This window comes from Octopus bimaculoides, chromosome 11 (genome assembly GCF_046866305.1).
Source record: "Octopus bimaculoides isolate indiv1 chromosome 11, ASM4686630v1, whole genome shotgun sequence".
Taxonomy (NCBI): Eukaryota; Metazoa; Mollusca; class Cephalopoda; order Octopoda; family Octopodidae; genus Octopus; species Octopus bimaculoides.
The window spans coordinates 13344519-13372018 of NC_142938.1; the positions used below are offsets into that span (position 1 = coordinate 13344519).

At 46.8% G+C, this 27500-nt stretch overlaps 1 protein-coding gene and 1 pseudogene across 1 annotated transcript in view; one reads left to right on the top strand and one right to left on the bottom strand.

Moving 5' to 3' along the window:
• LOC106867383 (WD repeat and HMG-box DNA-binding protein 1) overlaps window positions 1–27500 on the top strand; it is a 53129-nt gene that overhangs the window by 20766 nt on the left and 4863 nt on the right. The window contains exons 13-26 of the mRNA XM_089359500.1: window positions 1237–1424; window positions 2103–2184; window positions 3449–3614; window positions 4174–4288; window positions 5058–5166; window positions 6385–6446; window positions 6963–7077; window positions 8374–8505; window positions 9644–9993; window positions 10142–10485; window positions 12031–12104; window positions 12532–12660; window positions 13310–13410; window positions 14283–14424. Coding sequence (XP_089215626.1) covers window positions 1237–1424; window positions 2103–2184; window positions 3449–3614; window positions 4174–4288; window positions 5058–5166; window positions 6385–6446; window positions 6963–7077; window positions 8374–8505; window positions 9644–9993; window positions 10142–10485; window positions 12031–12104; window positions 12532–12660; window positions 13310–13410; window positions 14283–14424 — 2109 coding nt within the window. The remainder of the gene's footprint in view (window positions 1–1236; window positions 1425–2102; window positions 2185–3448; window positions 3615–4173; window positions 4289–5057; window positions 5167–6384; window positions 6447–6962; window positions 7078–8373; window positions 8506–9643; window positions 9994–10141; window positions 10486–12030; window positions 12105–12531; window positions 12661–13309; window positions 13411–14282; window positions 14425–27500) is intronic.
• On the bottom strand, window positions 15891–18494 carry LOC149133184 (small subunit ribosomal RNA; annotated as a pseudogene).

Sequence of the window (27500 nt, forward strand, 5' to 3'; positions counted from 1 at the left end):
GTGTTTTTATGTATGTATGTGTGTTTATGTGTGGAGGTGCAATAGCCCAGTGGTTAGGGCAGTGGACTTGCGGTCATAGGATCGCAGTTTCGATTCCCAGACCGGGCGTTGTGAGTGTTTATTGAGTGAAAACACCTAAAGCTCCATGAGGCTCCGGCAGGGGATGGTGGCGAACCCTGTTGTACTCTTTCACCACAACTTTCTCTCACTCTTACTTCCTGTTTCTGTTGTGCCTGTAATTCAAAGGGTCAGCCTTGTCACACTGTGTCATGCTGAATCTCCCTGAGAACTACGTTAAGGGTACACGTATCTGTGGAGTGCTCAGCCACTTGCACGTTAATTTCATGAGCAGGCTGTTTCGTTTATCGGATCAACTGGAACCCTCGTCGTCGTAAGCGACGGAGTGCCAACAACAACAACATGTATGTCTATGTATGTATAAATAAATAAATCATTTAACTTATAATCAACATTCTGACAAAATTTGTGTTTGTACATACATGCATACATACTTACATACCTTTCTTCCTCTCTGTCTGACTGTCTAGATAGTTACAACGTTTCTGTTTAGTTGTAACAAAACATATAAGTGTTATATTCACTGTGTGGTCTCGTAGGTTTATCCATGTGCAAGTAATATTTACAGACAGCCAAAAGATTGATTAAATGAAACCATAATTTCGAAACATAATCCTGTTTACCATTCAGTCGTACACATATACATATACATACATTCATGTATGTAGGTATATGTATGTGTACATATGTTTATATATGTATATGTGTGTGAGTATGCCTATGTATGTGTGTATATATATATATATATATATATGGATATGTGAATATATATTTATACATATTCTGTTGTGTCTGGGGAGAGTCATTTTCTTATTGTGCCTTAAAATTTAACACAGTCACCGGTAAAATTTCCACTTATTTCTTATTTTTATTTTCCTAAAATTTTTGTTGCGTTTTGCAACCTTATCAATAGTCTTCCAGCGACTGAAACAAAGAAACAGTAAAAGATAAGGGTAAAAAAATGTAGCTATTTCTTTTTTTTTTATTTTTATTTTTCCATGTTTCTATCTGATTTTCTCTGAATTTTTTGTTTTACTTTTTTTCATTTTTTACTTTTTGCTTTTTTTCATTTTTTCATTTTTTTCATTTTCAATCCTCCCCCGCCAACTCAGTTTTTTTTTTATCTCACCCACCTTCCATCTTCCTTATATTCTGCAGAAATGGAACTCGGTTGGCATCGTGAAGCAATATAATGCAGATGGCGAGAACTCCATTGATATAGAATTCCATGACACTGCAGTGCATCATTCGATGCATCTCAACAACAACGTCGGCTACACCATGGCGGACATTTCCAAAGAATGTGTTCTTTTGGGGAGTCCAAATGATGAAGAATCTGGCCGCAGGTCAGTTCATATGTTTAGACATGTTTTAACTTAATATCACCATCGTTGTCGTCACCACCCTCATCATCATCATCGTCATCATCACTGTCATCATAGGTGACAAATTGATAACATCATCAGAGTGTTAGACACCATGCTTTGTATTTCTTGTTTCCCAGCTCCATTTTTGTGTTCTGAGTTCAAATCACACTGGGATGGTTAACATTCAGCACTGAAAAGAAAAATCAAACAGCGTTTCAACTCTGTGTGAGTATATGTGTGTATGTGTGTGCGTGTACAAGGGAAGTATGTGAATGTTTGTATGTGTGAACCAGCGTTCTTTCAGTAACAAAGAATGATTGATGTCACATCTCAAAAGACAACCACTAGAAAACATTGACAAGTGTATTAATTTGATTTACCATCCATATTCATATATAAATTACTACAATTAGCCATCATCTTTGACAGCACGGGTGCAGCTAGTATTAAGTCTATTGTTCATCTGTTACTTATTTTATCAACCCTGAAAGGATGAAAGGTAAAGTTGCCCTCAGGAGAATTTGAACTCAGAATTTAAAGCTGGAACAAACACTGTCAAGCATTTTGCTAATAATTTTGCCAGCCTGCCATCTTATTAATTTTTATCATAATAAAGCATATTTGAATGTTCTTAGATTTTGTGTCTTCTTTTTGTAGCAAGCTGACGTGTTTACACTTTGCAGCCTGGGATAATTCCAAAGAATGGTCCATTACTCTACCAGAGGAAGAAGAAATTTTGGTAAATAATCATATAATAATTTTCTGCTAATGTTAATAATAATTTTGTTACCATATTTCTACTGAGATGCTCTATGTTTCTTTCAATCATTTTAAATATAACTAAGAATTTAGTAAAATAACTTAGTTATCATTAAGCTAGTGTCAGGAACATGAGTTGTAACTAATGTTTGGTGACAGATTTTAATTCAGAACTTATATATAATTTAAACATTAAATTTCTTCTTATTATTTCACATTCACTAAATATATCTTTTTCTAAGTCTATATGGTTTTATTTAATATACATATAGTTATATACTTCTCATTTATTTGTTTTTTTTTCTTTTACCCCCCACTTTCTATAGGCTACCTTTGACGTTATATCGTCTAACATTATTTTGAAACAAACTCAATAGTGTTCAATTAATCACTACATATCCATCATTTTCTGTTAAAATGTCTTATTGACGAGTTTCATTTCTCCATTTCCCTGAAGAGAAGATTACATTGTTTTACACCATTATATTCCTTTGGAATAATACCAGTGATATCTTCGAATCATGTGTCGGAAGTAAAAGAATTTGAATAATACCTGCGTTTAACTCCATTTATTTATTTATTTATATATATATATATATATATATATATATATATATATATATATATATATATATATATGTATATATATGTATGTATGTGGAGGCGCATGGCTTAGTGGTTAGGGTGTCAGCATCAAGATCGTAAGATTGTGGTTTCGATTCCTGGACCGAGCGACGCGTTGTGTTCTTGAACAAAGCACTTCATTTCACATTGCTCCAGTCCACTCAGCTGACAAAAATGAGTAACACTGTGATGGAGTGGCGTCTTGTGCAGCTGGGGAACACATATGCCATTGAAACCGGGAAACCGGGCACATGAGCCTGGCTAAGCTTTAAAAGGGCGCATTTATTTATATATGTATAGGTAGGACTGTGTGTATGCAGATAGGTGTGTGTATATAGGTAGGTGTATATGTGTATGTATGTATATATGTATGCAAGCAGATGTGTGCTTGTGTGAAGATAAGCATGTGAATCCAGGAAGATATGTGTATATATCGGTATGTGTTTATGTAGATGTATCTTTACATTTATTTGCATGTGTTTGTATGTAGGTAGCTAGGTAGATGTGTGTATATAGATGTAAGTATATATATATATATGTATTCGGGTGGGTGTATATATATGCATTTGCATATAAGCATATATGTGTTTTAACATGAAACCAATTTGTGTCCTTGACAGGCCATAACTGCTGCTGAGACATGGGTTGCCATGGCCACCAGTGAACAACTTCTTCGACTCTTTACCATGACGGGCATTCAGAAAGAAATCCTTACTCTCGCAGGACCTATTGTATGTCTGGCGGGCTTTAAAGACTTCTTGATGGTTGTCTACCATCGAGGTGGCGGTATGTATACCACAGACACTTGTCTGAGATGCTTTCTTTCTTTACTTCTCTCTGTCTCTCTCTATTTCCTCTCATTTTCTGTTGCAGTAGTTGTGGTGAAAATGATGGCGATCATGATGATGATGATGATGATTATTATTGTTATTATTATTATAATTAAGGCAACAACCAAATTTGAAGTCATCATCATTATTATTATTATTATTATTATTATTATTATTATTCTGAGTTCAAATTCCGCCAAGGTCGACTTTGCCTTTCATCCTTTCGGGGTCAATGAAATAAGTACCAGTTACGCACTGGGGTCGATTTAATTGACTTGCCCACCCCTTCCCCAAAATTTCAGGCCTTGTGCTTATAGTGGAAAGAATTTACCTTTCATCCTTTCAGAGTCGATAAATTAAGTACCAATGAAACACTGGGGTCGATGTAATTAACTAGTCACCTCCCACAGAATTTGAGGCCTTGTGCCTTTAGTAGAAACGATCATTATTATTATTTTTTTTTTTATTGTTATTATTATTATTATTATTATTAATATTATTATCATTGATTTCAGGTCTTCCTGGTGAACAGTGTTTGGGTATTGACCTTTATCAACTGACATCAAAGAAGAAATGCATTTTGAAGGATCTGCTTCCTCGTAGTCCCAAGTCTTTCCTTTGCTGGGCTGGGTAAGTTAAAAGAAAAGAAGCATTGTTTTATGATAAACTACTCTGAGGCGCCATCTGCATGTTAATTAACAGTTAAGTGGGGCAAAACAAGTTCTAGAAACATTAAAACAAAATGGCTATTATCAAATATGTAGCGAAAAATGCTATTATTTGATGGTTAATATATATGGGAGACAACTCAGTACAGTTTTTCTCGTTTTTGTTGGAACTCTTGTGCAACTTGTTAATATTATTTTCCTTGTACTATATGTTCTTTTATTCGTCTGTCTTTACGTTCTGAGTTCAAATTCCGCCGAGGTCGACTTTGCCTTTCATCCTTTCAGGGTCGATAAATAAAGTACCAGTTACGCACTGGGGTCGATGTAATCGACAGCCCCTACCACTCCCCCCAAATTTCGGGCCTTGTGCCTAGAGTACAAAAGATGCTTTTATTCGTTTACTTGTTTCAGTAATCTGAATGTTAAAGGGTCAAATGAGTGAGGTGGCAGTAGAGAGGGAGGCAGTGTTATGCTATGGGTTTAATGGGGGTTAAAATATATAAGAAGGTCCCAGAAGAGAACAGTTTTCTTCCTATAAGGAGGGCTACTCACTTTTTGGAAGGGAGTGTGAAAATGGTCAGGCTGGAACGGGAAAGAGATAAGATACTGGTTAAGGGTGCCAGGGTGAAGCCTCTTGGTTAGGTATCAGAATAAAAATGATAAAACCATTGCTTAAATTTCTATTGTTGTTGTTGTTGTTGTTGTTCAACTGTCTTCCTTTGTTTCTGTAGGTTTTCTGCAGAAGGTACCCCATTCTATATGGATTCCAGTGGCATGCTTAACATGCTGAACCGGAAATTTGGTAACTCTTGGACACCAGCATGTGATACAAAGTCTTTTGTAAGTATATGAGATTATGGTAGACTGGCTCCCGTGCTGGTGGCACGTAAAAAACACCTTTTGAGGGTGGCCGTTGCCAGTACTTTGTGACTGGCCCTTGTGCCGGTGACACGTAAAAGCACCCACTACACTCTTGGAGTGGTTGGCGTTAGGCAGGGCATCCAGCTGTAGAAACTCTGCCAGATCAGATTGGAACTTGGTGCAGTTTTCCAGATTACCGGTTCCCAGTCAAACTGTCCAACCCATGCCAGCATGGAAAACGGACGTTAAATGATGATGATGATGATATATATATATGTATGTATATATATATATATATATATATATATATATATATATATATATATACATACACACATATTTGTTGGGCTTCTTTCAGTTTCTATCAGTTTCCATCTAGCAAATTCACTCACAAGGCATTGATCTTTTTAAGCACGTGGCTAAAGTAGAAGACGTTCGCCCAAGGTGCCATGCAGTGGGATTGAACCCATAACTATGTGGTTGCAAAGTGAGCTGCTTAACCATACAGCCATGCCTGTGCACACACACACACACATATATATATATGCACACATGATAATAATAATGATAATAATAATAATAATAATAATAATTGATGAAGGAAACGGGAGATAGATACAACACTAGTCTTTATTCAAGCAGACAAGGACAACATACCTAGGACATCTCAGTATATCTAGCACGACATCCCTTTCTTTATGCATGTGTCTGATGTGGCACAAACTGCACATATTGATGCAACACAATTAGATGCACAAAATCCTACCCATAACGGATAGTTTCAGGATGGGTGGAAATGATTGTCGTACTGAATAAAGACTAATGCAGAATCTATCTTCCGTTTCCTCCATCAGTTATTATTACCTCAACTAACACTGCAGAATTCCTGGCGTAAATCCAGAGGAAATATACCCAGCCGTGGATGACACCAGGTAGCCCAAACTGTGGAACGTGCTTTACTCAGCACACTAATTGACATAAATTCATTAGTCGAATTACATACACATACATATGTATATCAGTAAAATAAATAGCAGACAAAATAATAGGTTTGTTGTATTTGACTAAAAATCCTGGAAGGTAATTTTTAGTCAAATATACCAAACCTATTATTTTGTCTGCTATTTAGTCCAATGACTGAAGCCATTAGTAAAAAAACACAATTACTAATAATATCTTTCTACCTTTATATTTCAGGCAAAAGGAAAATCAGACCATTTCTGGATCATCAGTATACTAGAATCTCAACAGCAGATCAGGTAAATGTTATCTATATTCTCTTATTCTGTCTGAACGTCTCTGTGTAATTGGCTAGCTGTCTTACTGGCTCACTGTGTTTACTTGTACAAAGGTGTATCTTTCAGATACTGGTTTGAAAATATATATATCTAAAATAACAACAACAACATTTTAGACCAGCGTTTCTTAACCTGTAGACTCCTGGAGGTCTATGGATACCTGGGAGTCCACAAAGAAAGCAGTGATTGGTCCATGAGCTAAGTTCAAAATTTGTTGAGTGGACAGATCTTTCAAAAGCCTGGAATTAAAGAGAAAATTTAATAAAAGGATAATGACATGGTTGAATTCCACACTCCCAATAGGGAACGGGTTCGCTTGACTGATTGGCAAAGCTTCAGTCCCCTGTGACAAAAGTTTAAGTGGGTCAAAGTAGCCCAGTTTTGTCTCAGCTTTTTGTTCCTTAAAAAAAATCTTTGTTCTTCTTTCTTTATCTCTCTCTCTCTCTCTCTCTCTCTCTCTCTCTCTCTTTATTTCAGGTGTATCCCTTGTAAAGGTTCTCGGTTTCCACCAACTCTTCCACGTCCCATGTTGAGAATGTTACCTCTGCAGATACCCATGTGTGAGCTCAGCACAGAGAAGAGCCAATATGAAGTATGTTTAGTGTTGTCATTTACTTTCACTTTCACTTTCGTTTGTACATTTAACTTAATCTTTTTCTGAAATGAGGATAAATCAAATGTCACTTTGTTCATTTGCATACACACACACACACACAACTACAATTTCCATTTGATTTGATTTTGATATTGCTGATGTTAATGTACTTGACTCAGCACCGGCCACGTTCGGATGGTGTTTTTTATGTACCATGGGCATGGATGTCAGTCAAGGCGGCACTGGCATCGGCCACGTTTGGACAGTGCTTTTACATGCTACCGGCACAGGGCTCACAACTACAATTTCCATTTAATTTGATTTTGATATTGCTGATGTTGATGTACTTGACTTAGTAGGTCTCCTCAAGCACAGCATGTCGCCCTATGATCCAAGGTACTTCTTTTGAGTGGGCTGGTTATGTGACACTAGTGTAGGTTACAGCTGTGGACTCACTTTATTTGCTGAGTCTTCTCAGTCACAACATACCTCCAGAGGTCTTGGTCTTTTGTCATTGCCTCTGTGAGTCCTGAAGTTCGAAGGTCATGCTTCACCACCTCATCCCATGTCTTCCTGGGTCTCCCTCTACACCGGATTCCTTCCACTGTTTGGGAGTGGCACTTCTTCACACAGCTCTTCTTCTCCATCTGCAGTACATGACCATACCAGCGCAAACGTCTCTCTTGCACGCCACATCCGATGTTTCTTATGTCCAACTTTTCTCTCTGGGCGTTTACACTCTGTTGTGTGTGCACACTGACATTACACATCCAGCGGATCATGCTAGCTTCATTTCTTATTTCTTTATTGCCTACGGAGGGCTAAACATAGAGGGGACAAACAAGGACAGGCAAAGGGATTAAGTCGATTACATTGATCCGAGTGCGTAACTGGTACTTAATTTATCGACCCCGAAAGGATGAAAGGCAAAGTCGACCTCGGCGGAATTTGAACTCAGAACGTAATGGTAGATGAAATACCACTAAGTATTTCGCCTGGCATGCTAACGTTTCTGCCAGCTCGCCGCTTTATGCTAGCTTTATTTCTTTCGAGCCTACGTGAAGCATGGCAGTTCACACACATGCATCATACAATCTACTTTTCACTCTGAGTGAGAGGCCCTTTGTCACCCGTAGGGGTAGAAGCTTTCTGAACTCTGCCCAGACTGAACCGATGCACAAGTAGACAAATAGATCAAGAGTTAACTAGGTGGGCATATAAATTGATATACTGATTGGTATCTGCCCAGGTGTTAATATAGTTTTTTTTTTTTTGTTTTTCACTCTGCTTCAGGAGAAGTTTAGGCGTCTGAGTTTTGTTCAAAGTGCAACTGAGCATTGTATCCAGCTGGGTGAAGAAGTGGATACCAGATATCAAGAAGAAGCAGTGAGGGGAATGAAAGAAGAACTCATGAAGTCGTTTGCTGTAAGTTTTTAAATTCACATATTTCTTCACATTGTTACTCTTGCCTTTCTGTTTCTATCTCTGTCTGTCTCATTTACTGTCTGTCTGTCTCATTTACTGTCTGTCTGTCTCATTTACTGTCTGTCTGTCTCATTTACTGTCTGTCTGTCTCATTTACTGTCTGTCTGTCTCATTTACTGTCTGCCTGTCCCATTTACTGTCTGTCTCATTTACTGTCTGTCTGTCTCATTTACTGTCTGTCTGTCTCATTTACTGTCTGTCTGTCTCATTTACTGTCTGTCTGTCTCATTTACTGTCTGTCTGTCTCATTTACTGTCTGTCTGTCTCATTTACAGTCTGTCTCATTTACTGTCTGTCTCATTTACTGTCTGTCTGTCTCATTTACTGTCTGTCTCATTTACTGTCTGTCTGTCTCATTTACTGTCCGTCTCACTTACTGTCTGTCTGTCTCATTTACTGTCTGTCTCATTTACTGTCTGTCTGCCTCATTTACTGTCTGTCTGCCTCATTTACTATCTGTCTGTTTCAATTTTTGTTAGTTTCTCAACTGTCTGAACTATATGATCAAGACATTCCAACCATGACTATCCCATCATTTTAGATGCATCTAGGACTACAATACCCAAGATAGCAGGATATAATTTGAGGAAAATTTGGCTACTGTTTCTTGTAGGCTAAACAACCAAGTTAACAAATTCTTGTTAAAGTGTGAGCTGAGATTTGGTTACTATTTCTAGTTAGTCAAAAGTCTGTGAAGAAGCTTCTGCTAGGGTGTAATTTGTGGAAGATTTACCTAATATTTCTTGCAGGATCAGAAACCACACAGAAACTCCTTGAAGTGTATGATTTGAGGAAGTTTTAGCTATTATTTCCAGCAAATTGATCAACCATGTTGAGGCTGTTGGTGGAGGTATAATTTAAGTGAGATTTGGTTACTATTTCTCACAGGCAAACAAGAGTGTAGAAGCTCCAAATGGCATACAATTTTTATGGAGGTGGTTTAGCTGCTATTTTTAGTACACTAAAAAACTACATAGAGGCTTCCATGTTGGATCAGATTCTCTTGTTTTGTGTGTTTTTTATTTTGTTTTTGTCTGTGTGTCACTTATTTTCATTCTCTTCAATTCCTGTCTTGTAGCTTTCGGTGCGATCGGAACGAGAATGCAGGGCTTTGGACATATGCGAGATGATGCCTGATGAGCACACGCTGCAGCTGGCTGTCAAGTACGCAGCAAGACTGACGAGGATGCAACTTGCCGGACGCATCAATGAGATGGCGCACAGGCGGCGCATGGCAGAAGAGATGCGAATCATGAAGAGAAAGTCCAGAGCATCAAACAACTATGGAGACTCTTCTTCTTCTTCTGCTGAGGAAGAAGAGGGTGGTGGTCGTGGCGGTGATAATAATAATGATGATGATGACGAGAGTAGTGATGATGATGATGGTGCTGCTGTGTGCAATGGGAAGAAGATTCTGGCCAACCAGAGGTAGGTAAATAGATGGGTTATTTTATATCATCATCATCACAATTATCATTGAGGTGATGAGGGGTTGTTGGTGGTGCAGGTAGTAACCGTACATCATTTCAACAGAATCTTTCTCTCTGGATGTTAATTCTCAGATTCCTATTTCCAGGCCAGACAACGCGAAGAATAAGGCGCGACCAAATCTGGTCCCACGTCGGAATCCTGTCAAAGGTTCTGTTAATGATCCGAGGAAGAAAAAGCAGCGGAAGCAGGATGAAGCGGGGGAAAAAGAAAAAGAAGACGAGGAAGGAGAGGAGGAGGAAGAGGAGAAAGAACAGGTAGAGGAAGATCAGGAGGATGAAGCTGATGATTGTGATGATGATGGTGGTGGTGGCAGTGATGATTATGATGATGATGTTGATATGAAACAGAAGGGTCCAGAGAATGGGGATGATGATTCGGATGAGGAGAAAGAGAACAGCCTGGATGCTGGCAGCGGAACACCAAAGTCAGGTGAGTGGAGATTCTTTATTCTTTTATTCTTTTACTTGTTTCAGTCACTTGACTGTGGCCATGCTGGGGCATCACTTTAAAGCGTTTTAGTGAAACAAATCAACCCTCAGGACTTATTCTTTGTAAGCCTAGTATTTATTCTATCGGTCTCTTTGGCCAAGCTGCTAAGTTACGGGGACGTAAACACACCAACACTGGATGTCAAGCGGTAATGGGGGACAAACACACACACATACACAAATACACACGCACACACACACACACACTCTCACATGATGGGCTTCTTTCAGTTTCCGTCTACCAAATTCACTCACAAGGCTTTGGTTGGCCCGAAGCTATAACAGAAGACACTTACCCAAGGTACCATGCAGTAGGACTGAACCCAGAACCATGTGGTTCAGAAGCAAGCTTCATCTCGCACCTGGTGAAATATTTACAACTGTTGCACAGTGTCAGGACAAAGAGGCACAATGCACGTGTGCATGCATACGCTGACACACACACACATACATATATTCAAACACACACATACACACACACACACACACACACACACACACACACACACAAATGATAGGCTTCTTTTAGTTTCTTTTTACCAAATCCATTCACAAAGCTTTGGTTGGCCTTGAGCTACAGCAGAAGACACTTTCTCTAAGCGCCATGCGTTGGAACTGAACTCAGAGCCACATGTTTAGTGAACAAACTTCTTAACCCTTTCATGACTGTATTTATTTTGAGATGCTCTGTGTTTCTCTCGATTATTTTAGATATAACAAAGAATTTAGTAAAATAACATACTTATCATTACGCTCATGTTAGGAAGATAAACTGTGACTAAGGTTTGGGGGAAGATTTTAATTCAGAATTTACGGAAACAAGACATTTGTACTACAGACCCAGAGCCTGTTTCAGCCGGGTTGGTGTCAAAAGGGTTAACCACCCAGGTGCACATATATAAGTTCAGACACCACTGGAGCTGACTTCTGTTTTCATTCTTTTGAGGATCAGTAAAAATCAATACCAGTTATGTACTGAAATAAGTGTAATCAATTTACTCCCTATCCTAAAGTTGCCAGCTTTGTGACAAAATTTGATACCTTTATAAGTACCAGTTGAGTACAGGGGTCAGTGTAATTGACTTAACCTCTCCCCGAAATTGCTGGCCTTGTGCCAAAATTTGAAATTATTATCATCATCATCATCATCATCATCATCACCACCACCACCATTATTATTATTATTATTATTATTATTATTATTAAGGTGGCGAGCTGGGAGAATTGTTAGCATGCCGGCCAAAATACTCAGTGTTTCGTCCAGCTCTACGTTCTGAGTTCAAATTCCACCCTGGTCAACTTTGCCTTTCATCCTTTTGGGGGTCAATAAAATAAGCACCAGCCGAGCATTGGGGGTCGATGTAATCAACTTATTTCCTTCCCAGAAATGACTAGCCTTGTGCCAAAATTTGAAATAATCATCATCCTTATTATTATTATTATTATTATCTTTATCATTATTACTTCTGTTTCTTTTGTGTTGCAGGTAAAAGAGAGAAGAAAGGCACCTCATCTCCAACAGTTTTCCCCTCATCAAGCAATGTAACAAACCCTTTCAAAGTAAGATATTTTAGGGTTTCTATGTTTTGGAGGAAGAAATGATCACTTCATTTGTTTCCTTTTAGTTGTTACGATTTTCTGTTTTTAATTATATCGTTTTCATTTTGTAATCCCATAAACCCCAAAAGTCCCTTAAATTTCATAAATCTCATATATCCCATAAATCTCATAAATCTTGTGAATCTCATAAATGCAATAAATATCATAAATCCTATAAATCAACATGAATATTGTAGATCCCATAAATTCCATAAATCTCATAAATCCAACAAATCCCATAAATATCCTAAATTCTATAAATCCTTTATATCCCAGGAGTTCCATAAATCCCATAAGAGCTCTGTGGATGTGTGTGTGTGTGTATGTGCACATGTTTTTCTGTCTGATTATGCTGACCCCCTCATTTTAAATTGATTTATGTTAACAGATTGGGACCCCACAGAAACCCCTCCCGGCCATGAAAGGTACTCAGGTTTTTGATTCCATGACTCGAAGTAAACCAGTGAAGCTGTTGAGTTCTTCTGAAGCCGTTAAGCTGAAGACGGGATCACGGAAGGTAGGTCTTTCCTCTGTCATCATCATCGTCGTCATCATCATCATCATCATCATCATCATCATCACTATCAACATCATCATCATCATCATCATCACTATCAACATCATCATCACTATCAACATCATCATCATCATCATCACTATCAACATCATCATCACTATCAACATCATCATCATCATCTTCACTATCAACATCATCATCATCACTATCAACATCATCATCATCATCATCATCATCACCACTATCATCATCACCATCATCACCATCATCACTATCAACATCATCATCACTATCAACATCATCATCATCTTCACTATCAACATCATCATCATCATCATCACTATCACCATCATTATTATCACCATCATCGCCATCATCACCATCATCATCACCATCATCACCATCATCATCATCATTGCAAAGTTTATTCTGTTGCAAGTATTATGATCAAATCTCTAGTCTGAGGATACACTCCTTCTTGTCTCCCACTAATCTCTCTTAAGGGTCGTGGAAACTGCTCTTCCCTCCGACTAAAAGACATGTAAAAAAAAAAAAAAAAAAAAGACAAGAAAATGACCAACTAATTAACTTGCCTTAATCACTAGTTAAATATGCTTTAATCTCTAATTCCCATCCATTTTGCTCACAGACTCTGCCAAACCAGACGACACTCTTTGCCAGTGCAAAAACCTCCAACAAGGACGGTTCTTCTACGAAACCAGCAAAGTCAAAGAAATCCAATGAGAAAATGTAAGTACAGTCCTCTTTCTCTCTTCCTATCTCTCTCTCTCTTCCTATCTCTCTCTCTCTTCCTATCTCTCTCTCTCTTCCTATCTCTCTCTCTCTTCCTATCTCTCTCTCTCTTCCTATCTCTCTCTCTCTTCCTATCTCTCTCTCTCTTCCTATCTCTCTCTCTCTCTCTCTCTTCCTATCTCTCTCTCTCTCTCTCTCTTTTCTCCTCTTCTACTCATTTTTCTCCTCCTTCATCTTAACCCCCTTCCTTCCTTCCTCTTTCCCTCCTCTCCTACCTCCTCCTCCTCCTACCTCCTCCTCCTCTCCTACCTCCTCCTCCTCTCCTACCTCCTCCTCCTCTCCTACCTCCTCCTCCTCTCCTACCTCCTCCTCCTCTCCTACCTCCTCCTCCTCTCCTACCTCCTCCTCTCCTGCCTCCTCCTTTCCTACCTCCTCTCCTTCTTCCTTCTCCTCACCACCACCACCATGATTCTCAATATTGTCACTTATGGAGTTCAACTTTACCTGTGATCCCTCTGGGGGTCGGTGACTAAAGTACCAGTCCAGAGTCATGAACTTACAGAATCAGGGGATCATTAGTGTTCTTCTGGCTCTTTGTGTTTTGATTTCAAATCCTTCTCTTGCCTACAACCGGCCTATTGATTCAATAATCTTTTCTTGAAAACAAGAAACAGTCAAATTTAGCCCAAACACCTTGTATATTACAGCGCTAGAGGAGAAGACACTTGCTAAAGGTGTTGTGCAGTGCAACTGCATCTCAAACAATGTGATTGTTCAACCACACAACCATGCACGTTCTTATGTTTCGTTTTGTCCATTGTATTTTTCTTTTTAAATTGTGATTGTGGTGTTTTTCTTTTTGTTTTCAGTGTTCCAGTGAAATCTGGTTTTTCCGCCTGGTTTAAAGAAAACAAAGATGACCTTGAACAAGAAAACCCTGACATGTCAGCAGACGAACTGAAACAGTTGGCAACAAGCAGATACAAGGAACTTTCCAGTGAAGAAAAAGAGGTGAGGGAGGTTTCGCTTGATGCACAGAAATGGCATGTACTCACACATACATAGGTAGAGGTAAACTTTTGTGTGTGAACACTGACAGCACTGCAACAATGTATGTGCGAAAACACACTCACACATACATGCACTTTTGTGTGTGTGTGTATTTATTTATGTATGTATTCATGCATGCATGGCATATAAGATACACTTTTTTTTTCCCTGAAAAATGTCTCAAAAAAATCACCCTGGGCTCTACATATGAAGGTTGAGCCTACATTAAATGCTTTAAAAAATTTTCCTGAATACATACTGTTCAAACTGGGGTGCGTTTAATATACTATCAAATAGGGTGTGTGTGTGTGTGTGTATATGTGCCCGTGACATGTGTAAGGATTTTCGAGTGAGATCGTTGCCAGTGCCCCTGGACTGGCTCTTGCGTGGGTGGCACATAAAATACACCATTTTGAGCGTGGCCGTTGCCAGTACCGCCTGCTGGCCTTCGTGCGGGTGGCACGTAAAAGCACCCACTACATTCTCATTGAGTGGTTGGCGTTAGGAAGGGTATCCAGCCGTAGAAACTCTGCCAAATCAGATTGGAGCCTGGTGTAGCCATCTGGTTTCACCAGTCCTCAGTCAAATCGTCCAACCCATGCTATCATGGAAAGCGGACGTTAAACGATGATGATGATGATGATATATATATATAAAATTAACAGAATGAGATAAAAATCCAAGGTTATGAAAGATTTTAGAACATTTATAAATAAAAGGTCTTACAGCTGTTTCTGGGATATTTTATATATCCCTTCATCGGTTATTCTAGATAAAATATGAAATAGAGAGTGAAGTGGAGGAATGAATATAGATGTGAGATATGCAGGGATATTGCATCTACAGATCCATTATTTAGGCAGAATGGTATACATATAATATTCCTGTACATTGTAAGTTCCAATAGTAGATATATATAACCCATGCTAGCATGGAAAGCGGACGTTAAACGAAGATGATATATATATATATATATATATATATATAAATATATGTATGTATAAGACAAGAAATAATTTTTGCCTCTTTTTATGGCGACAAAAGGAATTGTAGAACTGCAAAAAAGAAGTGCTTAAATGAAATTGAGACAGAAACCAAAAATATTGATTAAAGAACAAACATCAAATTCGGGTCAATGACTTTATATAAAACACCATGCTTCCATACATTTCATCAAATATAAACATTATCACGGCCTCCGACACATAAAAGGAATACATATAAAAGCACAGAAGGTAAAAAATATATATATGCACATAAAAATACAAGTTATATAGAAACGCCTGTCAAGAAAAGATACATACAAATCGACTAAAATAAGTAATGAAAATAAATTACTAAAACGTGTCAAGCGACTAAAAAATATCAATAGACTAAAGGCGAGGAGGAGGAGGCAGCGGAGCGGAGTAGGGCTGCTGCTGCTGCGGTAATGATCCTTCCGCAGGTTCACCTACGGAAACCTTGTTACGACTTTTACTTCCTCTAAGCGATCGGGTTCGGTCGTCTTCTCCGGGCCATCAGAGAACGCGCCGCGCGAAAGCGAACTCGTCGGCCAGATCCGAGGACCTCACCGGACCGTTCGATCGGTAGTAGCGACGGGCGGTGTGTGCAAAGGGCAGGGACGTGATCGACGCGGGCTGATGACCCGCGCCTACCGGGAATTCCTCGTTCACGGGGTTGGTTCCAGGCCCCGATCCCTATCACGGGAGGTGGTTCAGAGGTTTCCCGACCCTCTCGGGCCGGGGGAGACGCGCCTGCTGATACCTCCAGTGTAGCGCGTGTGCGGCCCCGGACATCTAAGGGCATCACAGACCTGTTATCGCTCCGCCTCGTGTGGCTTTCTGCCGCCCGTCCCTCTAAGAAGCGCTGCATTCGCCAACCGACTGGCCCGGGCGCGATGGCGTGTCGCCGCCTGGCTCGCGCGGGTCGAGCCGAGCGGGTCACCACCGCCGCTCCGCAGCCGACGCCGCAACCACGCCGCGTGCAAACAGCCCCCCAACCTGCACACCCCGCGAGCGGAGCGCGAAAGGCTAAGAAGGCAGTTGCCGGACGCGAAGGAGAGCGGCGGCAACGGCAAGCCCGGGCCGCGCGCGGAGCTACCGACGACGGCTTCGGCGCTGCCTCGCTACCGGAAAAGCACTAATCGACGCGCTAGTTAGCAGGCCAGAGTCTCGTTCGTTATCGGAATCAACCAGATGGATCGCTCCACCAACTAAGAACGGCCATGCACCACCACCCACCGAATCGAGAAAGAGCTATCGAACTGTCAATCCTACCAGTGTCCGGACCGGGTGAGTTTTCCCGTGTTGAGTCAAATTAAGCCGCAGGCTCCACTCCTGGTGGTGCCCTTCCGTCAATTCCTTTAAGTTTCTGTTTTGCAACCATACTCCCCCCGGAACCGACTATGGTTTCCCGCACAGGCTCCCCGCCGGGTCATCGAAGCGAACGCCGGCGGAGCGCCAGTCGGCATCGTGTATGGTCGGAACTATGACGGTATCTGATCGTCTTCGAACCTCCGACTTTCGCTCTTGATCGAGGAAAACGTGCTTGCCACACGCCGTCGCTGCAGTGCGTCTTGCGACGATCTAAGAATTTCACCTCAAACGTCGCAATACGAGTGGCCCCGATCGCTCCCTTCGATCATTGCCTCGTCGTGAACGGAGACCGACGGATGACGCGTGGACGAGGCCATTTTCCATCATTCCATGCTTTTCGTATGCAAGCCGGCGGGGCTCGCTCTGAGCACTCTAATTTTTTCACAGTGAACGTACCGGCCGCCTCGGACACTCGGCGAAGAGCACCCTCGGAGGAACCATGCGGGCCGAAACGACCGGGAGGTGGACGCGCTACCGAAATGCGTGCGAGCGGCAACGCTCGCCCCCCCCCCCCGTTTGTTTCCCCTGAACACCGCGAACCGTCGCCACTGAGGAGGCCGAACGATCGCGTGCTGATGCCGACCGACCGACCGACCGGACGGGGGACGTTAGCGGAGGCGGAGGCGGGAGGCGGTCTGCCGGAGAGACCGTCGCAGCGACGATGCGCGCAGAGCTCCGCGGCCCGACCGCGCACGCACCGGCGAATAGGGCCGGGAGTGCGAACGGACGCCCGCGAGGGCACGTTTTCGAGACCGAATTCCGACTACGAACTTTTCAAACGCAACAATTTTAATATATGCTACCGGAGCTGGAATTACCGCGGCTGCTGGCACCAGACTCGCCCTCCGGTTGATCCTCATTAACGGATTTGAAGTGTACTCATTCCGATCGCAGGGCCTCGACAGAGTCCCGCGTCGTTATTTTTCGTCACTACCTCCCCGTGCCGGGAGTGGGTAATTTGCGAGCCTGCTGCCTTCCTTGGATGTGGTAGCCGTTTCGCATGCTCCCTCTCCGGAATCGAACCCTGATTCCCCGTTACCCGTTGCCACCACGGTCGGCACTTACCGGGCCGTCAACAGTTGATAGGGCGGGCTCGCGGGGGACCCGCCGCACGAAGGCTAGTCTATACTAGCCCGTGCGATCGTACTGACAGTTATCCAGAGTCACCAAAATCGAAGGGACTTGAAGTCACCGCAAGCCTCGACCCGCGCGCGAAGCGTGGCGGCCGCTGCGACGGCCCGTACGCGTCGGTCTCAGTCTAATATTTGCGCCACGACCAATGCGGAAGGCCGACTGTATCGTCGCGACCGGCCGGAACTGGCGAGCAGCCCCGGAACCCGGCCGAGCGGGCGCCGGCGCCGACCGGCGGCTGGGACGACGCCGAGCGCGCGGAGGCGCAGCGGCGACGACCGCTGCCGGAAGCCGTTTTTCGGCCCGACGCCCGGGTGCGGCCTGCGATCGCGGCTTCGGTTGCATGTATTAGCTCTAGAATTGCCACAGTTATCCACTCTCCTCGCGGTGAGGAATACGGTCCCGAGGATTAGGTCCGGTTTCTGAGCCATTCGCGGTTTCACCATTCGTTTACGGCATGAACTTACACTTGCATGGCTTAAGCTTTGAGACAAGCATATGACTACTCGCAGGATCAACCAGGTATCGTCGTCGTCGTCGCTGTAGTAGCGTCACCATCGCGTCGGTCGGCTGAGAGCGGAAGGCGGGAGAGTGGTCGAGGCGGAAGTCCCGCTGCTGCTGACAACGTCGCCGCCGCCGCGCAGAGAGAAAACGACAGCGAGGAGGAGACTGAAAAATCGGGGCCGCCGCCGCCGATTCGGGCGAGCGGACTGGCGGACGAGCAGGAGGCTGCTGCTGCTGCTGCGGTGGCCATTCGTTGGTGCGGGTTGAAGAAGCTAGGTGGTTTCTGGCTGCTGCTGCTGCTGCCGCGGGCTGCGGTCAACGAGAAGCGTGTGTGCGATGACGAAAACGGCGTTGTCGGCCGCCGAACGCGCCAAAGCAACGACGATGCCGGGATGGGCGAGCGCGAGGAGATTGCGGGCACCACCGCCGCAACACCCTGAGTTGAAGCCACGGTATAGCGGGACGAACACACGGCACCACTCTCTTTCGGTGACATCGCGTCGCCTGTGGCGGATCGGGAAGCAACAACTAGCTCGTCCGCCGCGCCACAAGGTCAGCGGCGTAACCTGACTGGGTCCTCGAAGACGACATCGATGAGGCCGCGGGTCGGCGAGGAGGAGGAGCAGGAGGAGGAGACGGAGACGAAAGACCAGAACGCGAGCAGCACGAGCCTAAAGGCTGCTGCAGCTACCGGCGACGAGCGAATCTGACGCGGCGCGAGGCGTGGAACGACGGCGACAGATAGGGCGAAGGCGCTCACTGCGAGGCGGGCAGGCAGGCGGGAGTCAGCGGACGAATCGTGGACGCGGCGGGTTAGGCGGGTCCGACCGTTGGCAGAAAGGAGAGGTAAGGACATGCCTTCGAGTCGGAGAGCTCGGCATAGCGCCGGCGCGGGTGAGGATACCGATCGGTTGATGGTGACAGCACGAACAGGCGAGCGGCTGTCGGGGGACGAGCGAGCGAGAGAATCTGACGCGGCGCGGGGCGCAGAACGACGGCGTCAGCGACGGCGAGGGAGCTCAGTACGAGGCGGGCGCGTGGTCGGCGGAAGAATCGTGGACGCGCCGGCCGTGTAGAATCGATCGCGCGGCGGGTTAAGCGGGTCCGACCGTCAGCAGAAAGGAGAGGCGAGGACATCCCTTCCGGTCGGAGAGCTCGGCGTAGCGACGGCGTGGGTGAGGAAGAGGATACCGATCGGTCGATGGCGACAGCACGAACAGGCGAGCGGCTGTCGGGGGGCGAGCGAGCGAGAGAATATGACGCGGCGCGGGGCACAGAACGATGGCGAGGGAGCTCAGTACGAGGCGGGCGCGTGGTCGGCGGAAGAATCGTGGACGCGCCGGCCGTGTAGAATCGATCGCGCGGCGGGTTAAGCGGGTCCGACCGTCAGCAGAAAGGAGAGGCGAGGACATCCCTTCCGGTCGGAGAGCTCGGCGTAGCGACGGCGTGGGTGAGGAAGAGGATACCGATCGGTCGATGGCGACAGCACGAACAGGCGAGCGGCTGTCGGGGGGCGAGCGAGCGAGAGAATATGACGCGGCGCGGGGCGCAGAACGACGGCGTCAGCGACGGCGAGGGAGCTCAGTACGAGGCGGGCGTGTGGTCGGCGGAAGAATCGTGGACGCGCCGGCCGTGTAGAATCGATCGCGCGGCGGGTTAAGCGGGTCCGACCGTCAGCAGAAAGGAGAGGCGAGGACATCCCTTCCGGTCGGAGACCTTGGCATAGGCGAGGAAGAGAATACCGATCGGTCGATGGCGACAGCACGAACAGGCGGGCAGGCGGCTGTCGGCGGGTGAGCGAGCGAATCGGACGCAGCGCGAAGGCGAGGGAGCTCACTACTAGGCGGGCGGGTGGTCGGCGGAAGAATCGAGGACGCGCCGGCCGTGTAGAATCGATCGCGCGACGGGTTACGCGGGTCCGACCGTTGGAATAAATGAGAGGCTAAAGCATTCCTTCCAGTCGATGAACCCATCCGATCTGCGACTACCCTACATAGTTGTATGCACCCCCTTGGGGTATGAGGGTTACCTAGAGCGTGACTATTCCCCCGGGCCCGACCGGCAGACTCGCGAATCGGACCCCGTCACTGGTACGGTAGCGGCCGCGTGGCTCGTATCGCAGCCGACACGTCGGCCTTTCCATCGCGCCGGCGGTTCGGCGGCGGCAGTCCGCCGCCGAGGCGTCCACATTCTCTTTGCTCGCTCCCAATCGCTTCCTTCTCGCTGCTGTTGCCGCCGCTGCTGACGCCACGACTCGCTCGGCCTGCTTCTTCTTTCTCGTCCGCCTAGGCCGCCTAGACCACCGTGTAACGCACACACACAGACACACACACACTCCCGGCCGCCAGCGCTTTCGATCGCAATCTCACGGGTACGGTACCGGCCGCGTGGCTCGTATCGCAGCCGACACGTCGGCCTTTCCATCGCGCCGGCGGCTCGGCTGCGGCCGGCCGCCGCCAAGGCGTCCGCATTCTCTTTGCTCGCTCACAATCGCTTCCTTCTCGCTGCCGCCACCACTCGCTCGGCCTGCTTCTTCTTTCTCGTCCGCCTAGGCCGCCGTGTAACACACACACACTCCCGGCTGACAGCGCTTTCTATCGCAAACTCACGGGTACGGTACCGGTCGCGTGGCTCGTATGGCAGCCGACACGTCAGCCTTTCCATCGCGCCGGCGGCCGGCTCTTTCTCGTCAGCCTAGGCCGCCGTGTAACACACACACACTCCCGGCCGACAGCGCTTTCGATCGCAAACTCACGGGTACGGTACCGGTCGCGTGGCTCGTATGGCAGCCGACACGTCGGCCTTTCCATCGCGCCGGCGGTTCGGCGGCGGCAGTCTGCCGCCGAGGCGTCCGCATTCTCTTTGCTCGCTCCCAATCGCTCGGTGGCTTCCTTCTCGCTGCTGCCGCCACGTCTCGCTGCTGCCGCCACGTCTCGCTCAGTCTGCTTCTTCTTCTTCTTTCTCGTCCATCTACCGCCTAAGCCGCCGTGTAACTTACACACACACTCGCGGTCGGCATCGCTGCCCGGCCGACAGCGCTTTCGATCGCACCTGCGCTTCGCCGGCGGAACAACGCCGGCCGACCGACCGTCTTTCCACAGCAGCCGCCTAGTCGTCGCCTGAATTCGGGCCGCTTTCGATTGTAACCTGCGGTTCGCCGGTGGACACATCTTTCCGCCGCCTAGTCGTCGATCTCAATTCGGCTGCTTTCAATCGGCTCTGCGGGTATGCGGGTATGCACACGGTCTCACTCGGTGCAATCGGTTCCCGGTTTGTCGGATTGCTGCGCGTCTCTTCAAAGTAGAAAGAAAGAAAGAAAGCACCGAGAAAATCCGCTTCTACTGAAATGGGTCGATGACACACGCCCCGACACCGGTCTCGCACTTAGCAGCGTTCTTTTTCTACTACTTCTACTACTACTCGCCCCCAGCGGCGACCTAAGGAAATGCACTCCGACGACTTGCTCGCCGCCGCGGCGCCGAGCGCTCTCGTATCTGCGTTACCTTTTTTCCGTTCGTCTTCGTCGCCGTTGCCGTTGCCATCCGCTCGATCGCTATTTTTCATCTACGTCCTTCTTTCGTTTTCGCCGACCAACCACGAAGCCGCGCTTCCTCTCTCGGTCTCGGTCTCGCTCTCCATCGGTTTGCCGTTTCTCTCGTCACACAATATAGAAGAGGATATGCGGTAGTGGCGGCGGCGGCTGCTGCTGCTTCGGCCACGGCTACGAGAGTTTCCCCGCCTGTCCTCCCGCCTCGAAAGGGCGCATCGTGTCGTTCGCGAGAAGAGACTCAATAGATCGCAGTGTGGTATCTGCTCTACTAAGTACGTCACTCCGAACGGCGGCAAGTCGAGTCGTTTGCAAGCGATTCTTTTCACCGTTTCTCTCGTCGACTCGCAATAAAGGAGAGGATATGCGGTGGTTGCAGCGGCGGCGGCGGCAGCCACGGCGACAACGAGATTCCCGCCTGTCCTCCCGCCTCGAAAGGGCGGATCGTGTCGTTCGCGAGAAGAGACTCAATAGATCACAGTGTGGTAGCTGCTCTACTAAGCACGTCACTCCGAACGGCAAGTCGAGTCGTATACAAGCGATCCTTTTCGTCTCGATCTCTTCGAACAAGTCGTGGGGGGGCGGGACGTCGGCGACGACTTCGCGAGCGGCCGGACATAAAGACCGACCGCTTTTCTACTGCCGCAGACGTCCCGAAATGGCAATTCCGCTGGTGACGTCCCGAAATGGCAATTCCGCCGGTGACGCTGCTGCTCGACGGGCGAACGCCGAGCTAAGGCATGCGCCTTGAGGTTGAGATGCTTTTGTAAAACAACTCGTTTCCGGCTTAGAGGCGTTCAGCCGTTATCGCTCAGAGGCAGCCTGGCACCACCGCTCTATCGAGCGAGCGCGCAAGCCGTTGCTCTGATCCCGCGGTTCCTCTCATACTGGACGGGATAGCCGTAGCCGAGTTGACGTTGCCGGCGCAACCACCTAAGGCCGCAAGAGCCGAAAGAAGAAGAAGAAGAAGCGTAGTCGGCTCCGGAAGCGCACCGAGGTGCACAGCCAAAAACCGAACGCCGCCGCCGCCTCCGCCCCCGACCGCTCGCGACACGGGGCGCCGCGTACGCGCGATGCATCGGTAGGATAAAACTAACCTGTCTCACGACGGTCTAAACCCGGCTCACGTTCCTTGTTAGTGGGTGAACAATCCAACGCTTTGCGAATTCTGCTTCGCAATGATAGGAAGAGCCGACATCAAAGGATCAAAAAGCGACGTCGCTGCGTACCAGATAATGAACCACCGCTCGGCGACGGCCCGATCCCTTCTCCATCGAGTGAGCGAGGAAACTATGGAAGTGGCGGTTTTTCATCGTCGCAAACGTGCGCGACACCCCGACGCGACCGAAACCGACCGGCTGACGACAACGACGATGACCAAAGCGCGGACGCGACGGCCACCGACGTCGACGAAGGGTGCCACCGCCGCCGGTATCAGTGGCCGGCGCACGGGGCAACGCGAATGCTACCGCCTATGCTACGCCTACCGTGTGCCCTCACAAAGCTGGACTAGAGTCAAGCTCAACAGGGTCTTCTTTCTCTGCCGATCCGTCCAAGCCCGTTCCCTTGGCTGTGGTTTCGCTAGACAGTAGATAGGGACAGTGGGAATCTCGTTGATCTGTTCATGCGCGTCACTAATTAGATGACGAGGCATTTGGCTACTTATACTTACTTTCGCAATCTTTCCCTATTGTTTTGGGAGATCAGCGGTCGGTATTTCCTCTCCTTCTTCCGGGCTGCATCGTCTATTATCACTACCTCGTCAGAATTGCGGAACACCAGGTCGGGTATTAACCTGGATCCTGACACGCGGTAAACCGGCTCCCAGCCGGTCACCCAACCGTAACGCTCTGCCTCTCTCGCCACGAGCCGGCATATTCGTGCGTGCCTGGCCATCCTTTGCTTTTTAAGGCGCAGGCATTGGCCACTGATGTGGGAGATCGTCTCGGAAGCGCTGCCGCACCGCCGGCAGGTGTTATCGCCGCGGCCTCCTCGGGTGAGGCATTCGCGAGTGGGAAACGTATTGGTGCGCATCTTGAGTATACCCAAGTAGCACTCCTCGAATATCCCACCCGGTCGCGTCATCCAGCTATTGCCGATCGGGTCAGACTTGAAGGCGGCTGCACATTCTCCCTGGACGGGCTGGGACGCCCACCTCGCAGCGTGCGGGAGGCGGACATCAGGGGTATACGGGCCGTCGTCAGGCCGGACAGATGGAAGATCGAACTAGGCGGACAGTTCGTCACTCCGTTGGGCGAGGTTGGCGGACCTCGCTAACTCGCGTACGGTTTTGTATGGGGAACCAAGCAGACGTAGATTCCGGCGAATCCCGTTTTTGGGTATCGCCCGTGCCAGCTGGCACAGACTCAACCCTCCGTCTCTTCTGGCGGCGTAAAGGAAGCTAGTAGATGTCATCTCCGGAAGATGCAGGATCCTTCGTATCCCCGTGCGCACGACTGCGTCGAGTCTCTCGAGTTCTGCCTTAGCAGGCATCACCTGCGTCAGCCCGTAGAGGAGGCTGGGCAAGTAGTACTGCTGCAGCAGAAGGAACTTTTGCCGAGGCTTCAGTGGAGACCGGATTATCTTATCGATGCACCGCGACACACATCCACCGACGTTCCGTGGTTTCGATACGCCCACGGGTTGATCGTGACACCGAGGTAGGATACTTTCTCATCCAGTTCGACTCTAGGTAGCTGACACCCGTCGAGAGTCGGCGGAGGACGTGTTGACGAGGAACGATTTCCCCCAACCCTTTATGGAGAACCAGGCGCATTTGGAGACGTTGATGGTGAGGCCTACCGCGTGGTAGAACTCGGAGCAGATGGCGAGCAAACTCTGTAGCCCCCGGGCAGACCCGGAAACTAGTACCATGTCGTCCGCATACGCCAAGCCCGCCAAAGCAACCCCGTCTACATGTAAACCGAGGCTACTGGGTAGAGCATCCAGCAGCGGATCGGTCGCAATGTTGAAGAGGAGGGGCGAGAGAGCGTCACCTTGTCGAACACCCCGCTTTATCTCTATGGGCTCGCTACATGTGGCTCCAATCGTGAATCTAGTCGTACACCCGTCGTACAACCCTTTTACGAGCCTGATCAGGTGATCGTGGTAACCTAACCTTCTCATGCCCGCAAAAACGAGGGAATGCGAGACAGTGTCAAAGGCTTTGGCCAGGTCGAGAAAGGCGACTTCTATCCGTGGGATTCGCGATTGTCCTGACTGTACCCCTCGGGAGCGGTCCAGCAGCCGGCGGAGCAGGAAGGTGTTTTCGCTACATCCGTCTGACTTGATGAAGCCGCGTTGCGCGGGGTTGAGGGGTGTTGCCCTGAGCATCCTGGCGGCCAGCTGTTTCGTGTACAAACGATATACCACGGAGCAGATCGTAAGCGGCCGCCAGTTTGATAGGTCGTTCAAGAAGACGGTAAACACAAACAGGCTTCAAGCCCAAACACATCACACAGAGAAAAAGAAAAAGAAACAGATCTGTAAATTCTACCTAAATGGTACCTGCTGGCACGGGGAAAAGGGACGAAACTGCAAATTTGCCCATTCCAAACACCACCAGCTAAACAAGGTAGATAACCACTTACAACAAAATAAGCGGGAGCGCAGAAAAGGGAGACCAGAAAGCTTAAATCTACGTACACATAATCCACCGAATACCAACAGGACTCACAAAGAGAGAAGTCCGTATATTCCTTCTGCTCCCCAAAAAAGGCTATATGCAGAGGCTGTACGAACTGCAGTAGCTGAGCAGCAAGCTTTTTTAAGCATGGCCCAGAAAATGGTACAACAGTTAACGTGGATGCAGAGGGTACAGAGTCAACGCCACACGAACCATTGTCCAAGACCACCACAGATGATGGATCAGGGATGGCCACCGCTAACACCAGGAACCCCTGCACAGATATCACACCCATATTCCTACTGAATATCCGGGGCCTATTATGAACAGGCGGCAAAGACAAGTTCCTATACTTGAAAGACCTAGTAACATGCAATCAAGCAATATGCATGGTGCTTACCGAAACGCATCTAACACCTAATATAGCAGATGCGGAGATAAATATACCAGAGTATGCCGTACTCCGAACAGACAGAAGGGATAGAAGTCATGGGGGAGTTGCAATGTACATCCGAGAAGATGTCACACCCCTACTACTACTATCACACTCAAACTCTGTATGTGATACTTTAATAGTACACATAAAACAAATTGATGTAGTTGTATGCTCAACATACCGTCCACCAAATACCGCAAAGCAGGAAGGTAAATTTGAGGACAGCCTCAGACGCATAGAAGAGGTCCTGACAAATCTGGACCAACACATCAATATACTTTTCCTAGGCGACTTTAACCTCCCAAATGTTAAATGGCCTGAAGGTCACATCCTCTCTGGGATGTCACTGCATGAACAAAGCCAGGCAAAATCATTGCTAGAACTATCCAACATGCTGTTCATGGAACAAGTGATACTCCAACCAACCAGGGGAAGCAATATTTTGGATCTCTGCTTCACAAACAATTTGAGCCTAATCCATAATGTGAAAATAACGCCCACATCTCTCTCAGATCATAACATTATAGAATTAACTATGTATGGTCCTAGACAACCCACTGACACCCACCCCACCAGGAGGACTCAAGCAATATCCAACCTGAATTTCCACAGGGTGGACTGGAAGTCAATTCACAGAGAGATTCGAAATCAAAACTGGCATGACAGCTTTTCTATACAGGACAATGACCTCAAACTAAGTCATTTTATGTCAACCATACAAGACATATGCACCAAATACGTGCCATATAGAAAGACCAGCAAACATGCCAATAGAATTCCTAGAGACAGGAAAATCCTTATGAGACACAGAACAAAGGTCTCAAACCAGTTAAATAGAGAACTGGAGGATAGGAAAAGGGCTAAATTAAAACTAATACTGTTAGAAATAGAAAACAAAATTAAACTCTCCCATGAAAAGGAGAGAGCAGAGAAGGAGAAGAGAGCAGTAGAAAGCATAAAAACAAACCCCAAGGCTTTCTATAGATTTGCAAAGGAGACTGCTACGGTGCAGTATAAGATAGGACCCCTATTCCTGCCTAATGGCTCACTGACTGCAGATCCCACATGGATAAGTGAAGTGCTCAGTACACAATTCAAGAGTGTCTTCACCTCTCCTCTGAGTCACATGCAGATAAAGAACCCTGCTGATTTCTTTGACAATAGCACTCAGCAGAAAAAGACTGCATCCATTACCTACATCGACATTGAAGAGGAAGATGTGATAGCTGCCATAAATGAAATGAGCTCAAATTCGGCAACTGGCCCCGATGGTTTCCCAGCTGTCCTCTTAAAGTCGTGTAACAAGAATTAGCAGGACCACTCCGGATACTCTTCCAGAGTTTCCTTGCAAATGATAAACTTCCCAAAAAGCTGAAGGAAGGCACCATATGTTCTATCCATAAAGGTGGAAGCAGAGCA